The sequence below is a fragment of the Nannospalax galili genome, unplaced genomic scaffold (genome assembly GCF_000622305.1).
Source record: "Nannospalax galili isolate Female #2095 unplaced genomic scaffold, S.galili_v1.0 scaffold32, whole genome shotgun sequence".
NCBI classification, from domain to species: domain Eukaryota; kingdom Metazoa; phylum Chordata; class Mammalia; order Rodentia; family Spalacidae; genus Nannospalax; species Nannospalax galili.
Window position 1 is genome coordinate 887,921 of NW_008335297.1, and position 12,354 is coordinate 900,274.

General features: G+C 46.5%; 1 protein-coding gene across 3 annotated transcripts in view; it reads right to left on the minus strand.

Annotated features, from left to right (window-relative positions):
• Ntan1 (N-terminal asparagine amidase) overlaps positions 1-5,134 on the minus strand; it is an 18,339-nt gene extending 13,205 nt beyond the window's left edge. Inside the window, exon 1 of one of the 3 annotated variants that reach the window (XM_008829888.3) lies at positions 4,957-5,134. In XM_008829888.3, the coding sequence (XP_008828110.1) occupies positions 4,957-5,037 (81 nt within the window). In that variant the 5' untranslated portion in view covers positions 5,038-5,134. The remainder of the gene's footprint in view (positions 1-4,956) is intronic. The other 2 variants (XM_008829889.3, XM_029561991.1) reach the window with 2 other exon arrangements.
• Positions 5,135-12,354: the final 7,220 nt, after the last annotated feature.

A 12,354-nucleotide genomic window follows, 5' to 3' on the forward strand; every position in this document is an offset into this window, starting at 1 on the left:
TCCAGCTTGAGATAAAGATGCGGGTCCCCTCTGTGTGCTGACCCTGAGGAAATACCTCCCAGAAGACTCCACCACAGTGATGCTGGTCTCTGTTACTTACAGCTCATTTTTCAGCCCCAGCAAACCAGCATCAATTGTCCCAGTAAAGCAAAGGGTTTGCTTCAAGTTCTGGTCTCTTCTTAATCACAGCTGATTCTTCAGCCCCAGCCGACCAGAACCCACAGATTCTCAATCCAAAATCTCACGTGAACAGCCCTGATGGTCTCCACCTCCCTTTGAAGCTTCACAAGCCAGGCCTCCATCGTCTACAGCTCTTTCAGCGTAACTGTTCCAAGCTCCACTGCAACAAACTCTGAGCTTCTCCAACCTAAAGTTCCAAACACTTCCACATCCTCCCAAAAACACCAAGGTCAGGTCTGTCACAGCAATATCCCACTCTCTGGTACCAATTTCTGTTCTGGTTTGTTTCTTCATTGCTGTAACAAAACACTCTGACCAATACCAACTTGGGGAGGAAAGGGTTTATTCAGCTTACGTCTCCCAGGTCGCAGTTCATCAGGGAGCCCAAGGTAGGAACTCTGGGCAGGAACCTGGAGCACAGGCTATGGAGGAACACTGCTTACTGGCTTGCTCCCCTGGCCCTTACTTCAGCCTGCTTTCTTATGCAACAGAGGCCCACCTGCCCAGGGGTGGCACCACCCACAGTGGGCTGGGCCCTCCCAAATCACTGATCAAGAAGATGCCCCTCAGACATGGCCACAGGCCAGTCCAACAGAGGCAATTCCCCAATTGAGGCTCCCTCAACCCAAGTGTGTCAAGTTGACACTAAAGCTATCCAGCACACCAGGTAACCACTTTCATCAAGACCAAAGCCACGTCTCTCCAGCACAGCTCCACTGTTTCCCCAAGAAATGAAAGCAAAAGTGATCAGAAGCAGCCGTGCAGCAGGAGAGAACAGCAGCTACTCAGGCTCCCACTTGAAGAGTTTCTCCTGGATGGTGTGTGAGCAACCGTGTGTACACACGTGCATGCGTGTGCACTTACGCATTCTGGAAGAGGTCAAATGTCTTACTCTAGCACTCTCTACCTTTTATTACATTTTTTTACACGTTTGTGTGTGCACAAGTGTGGGGGGCCCTCGTGCCATGGCACACATAGAGGTCAGGGGGCAACTTGCAGGAGTCAGTTCTCTCCTTCCACAATGTGGATCCCAGGGATTGAACTCAGGTGGTCAGACCTGGCCACACGTTTTCCCACCAAGCCATCTTGGTAGCCCGCACTTTTGAGGCAGGGTCTCTCACTGAACCTTTAGCTCATCATCTTGGTTAAACTGGCTGGCCATCTAACACCAGGGATCTACCTTGCTCTACCCCTCAGCATTGTGGTTACAGAGGCACCACACACAGCTTTCTAACCAAGCCATCTCCCCAATCCACCGTTACATACTTTCTCAAGTAAAAGTGGCCCTGTTTTCTCAATGTCTAATATTTCTGAATATTTAATTTACATGCACTAAAAACTATCTTTCCTTCAGTCCCTTCCTTCCCAACTTCTACTGAATGGCACTTTCTTAAGCTGGAGGTTAGCACACTTTTTTCCCCCAAACAGCTAAGATAGTAGTTTCTCCCACTATACAGTGAAAGCAGCCAGAGACACCATGGATGTGGCTGTGTTACAATAAAACTTTATTGATAGGTGACACCCAAGTTTGAATTCACATAATTTTCATGTTACAAATTACTTTTACTTTTTCCAACATTTTAAAGATGTAGGTGCTGGGAGTGCAGCTCAGTAGCAGGAAGCCTTGGGTTCCACCTCAACACTGTGAAAGAAAATGGGAGGAGAACGGGGGAGGGAGAAAAGAAAACCCTTTCTTGCCTCATGCACTGTACAGACAGGAAACAGGAACAAGGTATGCCAGCAGACTGTAGCTCACTGACTTGTATCTGAACCATATCCTCCTGTGTCCTGCTCGAGTTCTGGGATTACAGGCCAAGTGCCATACCACTATACCTGGTTTATGTGGTGCTGGGCCCCAGGGCTCCATGCATGCTAGGCAGGCACTCTGCAACTGAGCCACATCCATCCTTAGCCCCATCAGTCTCACTACTGTCTAGCCTAGAACATACTACATAACCCAGAATCACTTCAGATTGCCAAACCTGCCTCTCAGCCTCCTGAATGCCAGCATGAGGAGCCTCCATGAGGCCCCACTTTACTTCACTTTCCTCTCCATGTCAGCAGCCCCACACTGTTAGTGGCTACTGTCCTGAATCACACAGTACCCAAATCCAGTTACACAAGCATGGGACCTGGACAGCCTGTGTCTCATCTTCACAGTTCTCAGTCTGAGAAGAGCTGGTCTAGGGCACAGTGCTGAGCCAGTTCCACTCTGCTGGTGGGGCTCCTGTTCTGAGACCCCCAATAGGTGCCTGGAATCAGATCAAACACAGGTCTCCAGTTTTCCATGCATGCATACATCCACACCTATGACAAAGTTCAGGTTATAAACTAGGCACACTAAGACTAACAATTATACAGGACTAGTCTAACAATATGCTGATTGAGTTATTTAAAATTTATTAGTCAGGGGGCTGGAGAGATGGCTCAGCGGTTAAGAACACTGGCTGTTCTTGCAGAAGACCCAAGGTTTGAATTCCAACACCCACATGGCAGCTAAAACTGTCAGTAACTCCAGTCCCAGGGGATCAGACAGTCTCTTCTGACCTCCGTGGGCATTGCACGACACAGGTGCACTTACCTACATGCAGGCAATACACAAGTACACATAAAATAATATTTTTATTAGCCAGGCATGGTGGTACATGCCTGAGATCCCAACAATACCAGAGCTGGGAAGGCTGAGACAGGAAGATAGGAGTTGGTCAACCTGAGCTCCAGTGAGACCTTGATTCAAAACCGAAATGGAAGGAGAGAAGGAAAAAAGTTATCAGTTGTTGCTAGGTGTGGTGGCACACACCTTTAATCCCAGCACTTGGGAGGCAGAGGCAGATGGATCTCTGATTAGAGGCCAGCCTGGACTACACAAAGAATTCCAGGTCAGCCAAAAGTTATATACTGAGACCCTGTCTTCAAAACAAAGTTATCAGTTGTTAGTGTTCTAGAATTTACCATTTAAAATCTTCATATTGTGGTTGACTAAATGTAAATGTACAAGAATGGAGGGGGTGACAAACAGTAATCAGGCTCCTCCTGGAACTATATATTCACAAAATACTGATACATTAAAAAACATTAGCAAAGAAGCCCAGCATGGTGGCTCATACCTGTAATCCTAGCACTTGCAAGGCTAAGGCAGAAATGCATATGAGGCCAGCCTGGGCTGCAGAGACAATCTCCAAAAAAGAAAGAAAATATATAGTATGCCATTATCAAAAAGTGTATCATGCTGGATATGGTAGGTAACACCTACAATTAGAGTACTCGGGCAGCTGAAGCAGGTTTCAGGAGTTCAAGGCCAGCACTGGCCCCAGATCAAGTTCTCAGCCAGCCTGTGCAAACACTCTAGAGGTTTATTCCCTCTTCTCACTGGTGGGCAGGCACTCACTCCCCACAGGCCTTCCCCTGCCATCACCTGGTGCCTTCCTCTTCCCAGTTGCTGTAATGAAAGAAGTCTCCACTCTGAAGCTCTTCTGGGCCATGTCTCCCTAAATAGACCCAAACCCCTCCTTCCTGAGGCCCTGGCCCTGTCACCTCATCCCTTCTTTCTAATGGAACATGCACTGTCATGGCCAGCTAAACATTCTCTCATAGAAATTTTCAAATAGAGGAAAGTCTTCTGAAACTCTTTTCCTAGGGGAGTACTACTCCTAGCTCACCGACACTGACAGTGCTAGCCCAGCTGGCAGTAGCTAATACTCTAGGATCGTCTGTCTGGAAACTGAAGTTGGGAGTCACACAGTCTGACCGCCCCCTTGACCGATGGTTCTCAGGGGGTATTCTGCCCATTCATTTATGCAACAAATACTTGCTGAGCACAATGGGATCTGCTTTCAGGAAGCCTCTGCTCCAGGAGGCAGATCCAGGGGAGAACAAGTATAGGCAGACAAGATAACCACCCAAACTGCACAGCTGCTCAGAGGAAACTTCTAGAATGCCTTTCCTAACCTCAAGTTCCTGGGCTTCACCTCTGAGTGAAAGGAGGTACCTTTTCGTCAAGGCAATTAACTGGTTATTGAAGGACTCCTTTGATTAGGAAGCAGGTCCCCTCCTAAGCTGAGTAACCCGCAAACCAGGAGCTCAGTATGGATCCGAAACCAAAGGACTGGCTGACTCCCCTAACTGGATCTGTGGCTGCAGGACGCTGCGCGGGCACCGCTGCTTTTTCCACTAACAACCCTCTTCCCCTAAGTCCTCACACGGGAAAAACAAAGACAAAAAGCCCTTCCATCAGGGCGTGGTCCTCCCCAGACCTAGTGAGAGGAAAGCGCTGCTAAAAATAGCCAGAACCCCCGGAGCATGGGGCATGGGGGTAAGCGGAGAAAGGGCTAGGGGACCTGTCCGCACCTCTTCCCAAACCGGTCCACCAAAAGGGCCGTGCCTCGCCCTCCACAGGGCGGGATCGGATCCCCTGCGAGGGCCAGGGAGGCAGCGCGGGCGCCCAGAGCAGCCTAAACCAAGTGCAGTCCTACTCGGGGAGGCACCACTCTGCCTGGGAACAAGCTGGGTCTGGGGGAGGAGGGTCCTTTCCCGCCTTGCGGTGCAACCCTAGGTAAGTCCCCTAACCTCTCTGGGCTTCCTTCTCGGCGGAGGAGCTGCTGAGGTGTAAAGACCGCAAATGCCCCGCGGATCCCCAAGTCGGCGGCCGGACTCCGGATGTGCGAGGAGCTCCGGCCGTGCCAAGTTTAAACTCTGCCGTGGCGCGCGGCGGGCTGCAGGTCTCGCCGCCCGGCTGATTCCCGGCCCGTCCCAAAGCTCCCGCGCCAGCCCGCTCACCTCTAGTGGCGGGTGTGCCCGGACCAGCTCCCCGGCCGACTGCGGCAGCCGTACTCGCCGTCCCTCCACCAGCAGCGGCATCGCCGAGGCTGCCGCCGGGGCAGGCCCTGGGAGGCGGTGGCCACCCAGCTCCGCCACCACAGCCGCCTCCGGTGCCCCGCCCACCACAGCGAGCCCGCCCCTGCCTTCTGCAAAAGCTGCCGGGAAGTGTAGTCCGATGGAGGGCGTGGCCTGAAGGGAAAGGAAATGCAGAACCGGAGAAGCTTCACGGGAAGTGTAGTCCGGTCTGGAGTCGGAACTGAAAAGGAGAGCGTACAGAATCGGGCTCCAAGGCATCAGTAGATTAGTCCAAGAGCGAAGGCGTGGGATGTGCTCACGGCCAGCCTCCTTCGCAAGGGGCGCCGGGAAATGTAGTCCCAGAAACGTGGACAAGCCATGGAAAGGCGAGCAGCGCGCTTTGACAGACACTTGGCGTTGGGGTCCTCACCCGCGGCCTGGCGTCGAATCCCTGTTCTGCCACCACTCTGACGCATGACTGGTGCAGCTTTCGCTCTGGGGCCCGCTGTGTTGCTTCGCAGGATTGTATCTAATTAACGTAAACCGTCTCCTGCAGGGAAAACATCCCAAACTGTTGCTAGCCCCACAGAACTCATCAGGAACATATGGGTTTGAGGACCCAGCAGGCCCTGGTCGAGGAAAAACTAGCCCTCTCCGGAGTCTGGGAAGCATTAGCAAACATTACGCCTCAGAGCACGGAAAGAAAGGGTAATGGCCCCAGAGACGGTAGTAGAAGGCCCGCTCCGCGAGCTGGGACCTGAGAGACTCATCTGCATCCTTTTCCCCATAAGCCTCCGCCTGAGCGTCCATGCCCACAACAGAAAAAGTAGGACTAAAAGTGACCACAGGAGGTAGCTCATGGCGTCCTCTGTTAGCCAGCTTCTCACCCAAACACTCGATTTCTGGATATTAGGAAATAACTTATCACACCTGACTTTTTCATTTGTTTCTTGCGCAATGAGGAAGCAGCACCTATATTCTTAAGACAGCAGTAATTTGGCAAAGTCATACATATCTTCCACGTGGCAGGGATAAGCCTAAATCCTGTTTTGTGTGATTCCAAGCCAGTGCTATCGCCTGAATATAGTCTCAGACCAGACACTAGAACTGTAAATAATACAGGTAAAATTAAATTCCAAGTACGAAGGTCTGGGTAGTCCCAGGACTGGGAAGGCTGAGGCATGAGGAAATTGGGAGGCCTGAGGTCACTGCATAGCTCGGTGCGTTAAGAGCACTAGCTGTTCTTAGAGAACATATGGGTTTAAATCCCAGCCCCTCACATAGCGTGGCTAAAACCCTCCATAACTCCAGTTCCAAGGGATCAGATACCCACTTCCGGCCTCTGAACACTTTGCACAACAAGGGTACATTTACATACATGAGGGTAATACATATAATAAAAATAAATTTTAACCAACCCACAGAGTGGGAGTGGAGGTTGGAACCAGGTGATCAATAACCACCTGTGCAACCTTAAGCAATTTCCCCTTAGGAATAATTGGAGACTTATCTGGCAGGTGGTAAACACTCGGTAAAGACCATTATTACTAGAATTGCAAAGTATGGTCAACAAATGTTGAGTTGGACTCAGCCTAGAACATTCTGCACGCTCCACATCCCTTTCCCACTGAGCCACACCCCCCAGCCCAGTCAAGCATTTCGGCTCTGTGGGTTTTACCTGGAGCTAATACAGATTGCTTTCACAAACTGGTTTTTAGCTTTTAGATAATTTTTCACCCACAAGTTAACTTCAGGTTTATGACTATTAGCTTGAGCCACATAACAAGTAGGAAATTACCTTGCCTATTTACTCATCATCCCACACCCACAAAACTGATCCTTTAATTAAGGAGTGGCTTCAGATTTCTAAATTTGGACTGACTGCAAAGCCTGTTCATCTACCTCTAAAACAGATGAATGCTTACCCTGCCAGCCACCAGGACTGAACTGTAAGGGTCAGACAGTATAAACAAGGAAGTTACTATTTGTTTTTAGACAAGGTCTAACTATGTAGCCCCTGGATAGCCTGGAACTCTATGTAGACCAGACCAGCCTCAAACTCAAAAGATCTGCCTCCAGAGAGTTAGAAGTAAAGGTGTGCAATATCAGCAGGAAATGATTTCTAAACTGCAAAGTACAAGTGGTAGTGAGATGGTTCAGTGGGTAAAGAGTGGGGCACCAAGCCTCACAACCCAAGTTGGATCCACACAGTAGAGAGAACTGACTCCTACAAGTTGTGCTCTGACCTTCCCATGCATGCACCTGCACACACACACACACACACACACAGAAAAATGTAAAAATTACAAAGGATATCTGGTAAAATATGTAGCAAGACAGAATGGGTTTAACTACATAATAAAATATAATTAGATAACATAAAAAGCAATTGACCAGAGGGGAGGGGTAGAGGGAAGTTGGTAACAGGTACCAAAACAGCAATAGGTTCCAGTGTTCACAATACAGTACTTACTGTAGTTTACATCAAACATAAGTCTATGTACCTATAGAAAGTGTTTTGGTTTTTGAGACAGAGACCCACTCTGCACCTCAAAATGGCCTGGAACTCACTGTGTAGCCTGGCCTAGTTTTGAATTTAGGACAGTTCTCCTCCCAAGTATTACAATTATGGCTTTTTTAAAATAAAAAGAATTGTGTGTGTATGTATGGGTACTTGTGTGCAGGTGCCTGTGGAGGGCAGAAAAGGGCATAAAATCCTCTGGAGCTAGAGTTACAGGTGGTTGTAAGCTACCCAATATGGGTGCTGGGAACTGAACTTCAGTCCTCTGGAAGAGTAGTGTATGCTCTTAAAGGCTCAGTCATCTCTCCAGCCCCCAGATTATGGTTTTTGGATTATATAGTTTATACAGAACTAGAAGGCAGGAGTTTGAAGGTTCCCTAAAAAAAGAGACAAACGCTTAGGGGAATTCCTAAGCTGCCTTAATTTACCTATTACACACTACATACATACATATATGTATCACACTTTCATGTCCTCCATCAAGACGCACAATTTTAAAAATTTGAAGTGTGGCTCAATAATAACTCACTTGTCTACAAAGATCTGATGATCCATTCCCAGCAGTGCAAAAAAAAAAATTATGCAGCATTATGTCTTTGTTTCTTCATTGCTGTGACAAAACACTGACCAATACCAACTTGGGGAGGAAAGGGTTTATTTAGCTTACATCTCCCGGGTCACAGTTCATCCAGGAACCCAAGGTAGGAACTCAGGGCAGGAACCTGGAGGCAGGAGCTGGAGCACAGGCCATAGAGGAATGCTGCTTGCTGGCTTGCTCCCCTGGCCCCTGCTCAGCTTGCTTTCTTATGCAACACAGGCCCACCTGCCCAGGGGTGGCACCACCCACAGTGGGCTGGGCCCTCCCACATCACTCATCAAGAAGATGCCCCTCAGACATGGCCACAAGCCAGTCCAATAGAGGCAATTCCCCAATTGAGGCTCCCTCAACCCAGGTGTGTCAAGTTGACACTAAAGGTATCCAGCACAAATCCCAAAGTTCTAAGTGTAACTGTACAATCTATATAGTCAGATACTAAAAGCTAGGCACGGTGCCTTAAGCCTAGAATCCTAGCTACTAATGAGGTAGAAACAGGAGGACCACAAGTTCAAGGCCTCAGATAGTTGCAGACTGAAATACATTGAACAATGAGTCCCAGTGCTGAGCCACAGATGATCAATTTTGTTTTTTAAAAGTAGCCCCTTGCCTGGGGTATGGCTGGCTGGTAGATTTTCTCCCGTTCTGTGGGCTCTGCTCTGCTGGTAGCTTCCTTTGCTGTGCAGAGACTTGAATTTCATGTAGCCCCATCTGTTGATACTTGGGACTAGTTCCTGTGCTATTCACAGAGTTCTTGCCTATTGCAATGTATGGAATACTATTCTTTGTTTTTTGATAACAGTTTCCACATTTCTTCAGTTTTTAAATTAAGGTCAATTCATTTCCAATAGGTTTTTGCACCAGGTGGATGACAGGAATCTTAATTTCACTCTCTTGCAGGATATCCAATTTTGTCAGCATTATTTGTCAAACAAGCTTTTTACAATGTATGTTTTTGCGTCCTTTGTCAAGAACTAAGTGGGGACCAGGCATGGTGCCACATGCTTTTAATCCCAGCACTTAGGAGCCAGAGGCAGATGGATCTCTGTGAGATCAAGGCCAGCCTAGTGAGTTCCCGGCCAGCTAAGGCTGCAGGGAGACCCTGTGTCCAAAATAAAATAAAATAAAATTAATTAGGTGGACATGGCTTTGCCGGTTTATTTTCAGGTCTTATGTTGTTTCAAAGGCTCACCTGACTTTTTATGCCAGTACAAGGCTTTTTATCACCAGAGCTCTGTGGTGTAATGAGGTCGGGTACTGTGGTACTTTCACCTGTGCTTACCCCTTGTTTTGGTTATCTGTGGTCCTGTGGTTCCATACTAACTCTGATTGTTTTTTCAAGATCTGTGAAATAAGACATTGTAATTCTGATAGGTATTACATTAAATGTGTAGATTAATTTTGGTCATATAGCCATCTCACAATTAACTCTGCTAATCCACGAGCATGGAAGGTCTATCATCTCATATCTTCCATGACTGCTTTTTCAATTTCTTACAAAGTTTTCATTGTAGAGGACTTTTTCTTTGGTGAAGTGAATTCGTATTTTTTTTTCTTTTGGGACTATTTTGAATGGAATATGTTCCCTAAATTCTTTCCCTTATATTGCTTTTTTTTTTTTAAAAAGAAGTATTGATTTCTATATCCTGCAACTTTACTGTGTTTATTAGACCTAGGTGTCTTCTAGTAGATTCAAAAAGGTCTTTATAAAATCATTTCATCTGCAAACAGGGAGTTTGATAGTATGCAGAATTACGTTGTAGAGCAGGGGCTGGTGCTTTACATGCACACAGCCCTATCTACATTCAACCCCACCAGACACACACACCCCTCATTAAGAATGCAGTTGTAAATCAAGCAACACCTCTGAATTAGGAGGAGGCAACTGGGCAATGACTCAATTATGGTTCAGTGGGCATGGCCATCCATTTTCAAAGCACTCAAGGGGAGCCTTGTGGACACCACAGTTTAGAGCCACCAACTGTAAGCTGCTCCCTGACCCTTCCCTTCCAGTTCAGAGCCCTTCAATAGATACTACAGTGGTAATGTGGAAGAAATTATCACCTTTAGGAGACCTTTCCATACAAGGAGTTCTTGCATATATAAACTCACAAGGTGGCCCAACGGGAGCTAGACAGGCTGGCTTGTACAGGCATCAAATGCTCACAACCCTGAAGTAAGCATAAGTTCTTCCTATTTTACAGCTGAATGAATGAAAATGTCCTCAGGCTGTTGGAAGCCTTGTTCAGGGAAGCCGGGTCAGTCTAGCAGCAGTGACTTGCAAGTTTGTTATGTCCAGGCACTTCTCAAAGATCACGTAGACAGCCAGGCGTGGTGGCGGACGCCTTTAATCCCAGCACTCGGGAGGCAGATCTCTGTGAGTTCAAGGCCAGCCTGGTCTACATAGTGACACCTGGGGCTACACGAGACCCTGTGTCAAAAAGACTGCCCCCCCCCCAAAAATCACGTAGACAAAAGGACTGGACTTGGAAACTCCCAGCAGAGGCCAGTAGGAAGATGTGCTATGAATGACCTAGAGATGGCCTGGAGATGCATATCAGTGTACAGCACTTGCCTGGCATGTGTAAAACCCTGGGTTCAATCCTCAATACCAAAAGGAAAATTCTGGTTTTCAAAGAGAATGCACTCATTTTTTTTCTATAGATATTTCTTCAAAAGATTTAACTTGAGCCTGGAGCACATGGGACGCAGAGGCAGGCAGATCTTTGTGAGATCCAGGCCAGCTGGGGCTTCAGGGAGAAAAAAGGGATAAAAAAAAAAAAAGGAACGTAACGTTAACATTTTAAAAATTATTTATTTAATAACTGTGCTGGATAGCTTTAGTGTCAACTTGACACACCTGGGTTGAGGGAGCCTCAGTCGGGGAATTTCCTCTATTGGACTGGCCTGTGGCCATGTCTGAAGGGCATCTTCTTGATGAGTGATGTGGGAGGGCCCAGCCCACTGTGGGTGGTGCCACCCCTGGGCAGGTGGGCCTGTGTTGCATAAGAAAGCAGGCTGAGCAGGGGCCAAGGGAGCAAGCCAGTAAGCAGCCTTCCTCCATGGCCTGTGCTCTAGCTCCTGCCTCCAGGTTCCTGCCCTGAGTTCCTACCCTTGGAGCTCCCTCAGTGATGAACCGTGACCTGTAAAATGTAAGCCAAGTAAACCCTTTCCTCCCCAAGCTGGTATTGGTCAGAGTTTTTTGTCACAGCAACAGAACAATAACCACCTAGTTACAAGAAGCATTTCATTACAACAGCATTGACATATTCAATAACAATTTCCAGAGCTAAGATATATCTCTTTCAAAATTGACTGTAAATTTTTAGGTTCACAGTTGAATTAATACAGTTATACAATATTGAACTCTGTATAAAGCCCATAAGACATAAAATTGAATGAGGTTTTAACCTTTAAGAAACATCTGCATTTCATTTTAAAATATATTGTTTCATACAGAAAACAATATCATTTTTAATGCTACCAACACTTAGATGTTTGCATATGCATCTCTAATCTCTATGTACCTGAGTATTACTAGTCAGAGTCGGTTACTTTCTGAGATCCTTGGCACCTGAGCATGGATATAAGGTCTTCATCAGGTAGACTTCAATGGTAATTTTTCTCACGTCTACTAATTAGTAAGGAGCAAATTTTTATGCTTCGAAGAATGTTTTTTCAATCATTTTTAAAAATTTTTAATAACTATGATTAGAAGAAGCATTTCACTACAGCTTTAACATATTCAGTAACACAATCCAGAGCAAGAGTACATCTCTTTCACAAGTGGGTGCAAGATTCTAGGTTCACAGTTGAATTAATACAGTTATACAATATTGAACTCAGTATAAGCCCTGTTAACACATAAAACTGAATGAGTTTTTAACCTTTATAAAAGATCTCCATTTCATTTTAGAATATATTGTTCCTTGCAGAAAGACTCATTGTTTTTGCTACTAACACTGAGATGTTGGTCCATGTATCTTAAATCTGTATGTATCTGATTGTTACTAGTCATAAACGGTTGCACTTGGATCCTTGGCGCCTGTGTATGTCTATAAAGTCATCGGGTACATTTCAATGGTAATGTTTATCATCTCTACTAATTAACATGATATAAATTTCCATGCTTCCCCCTCAAATATAGTACATTTAAAAAAAATTGTTGATTTTATTTTTGTGTGTATATCACAAAGAACATCCCAAACCATCTTATTCAACTATA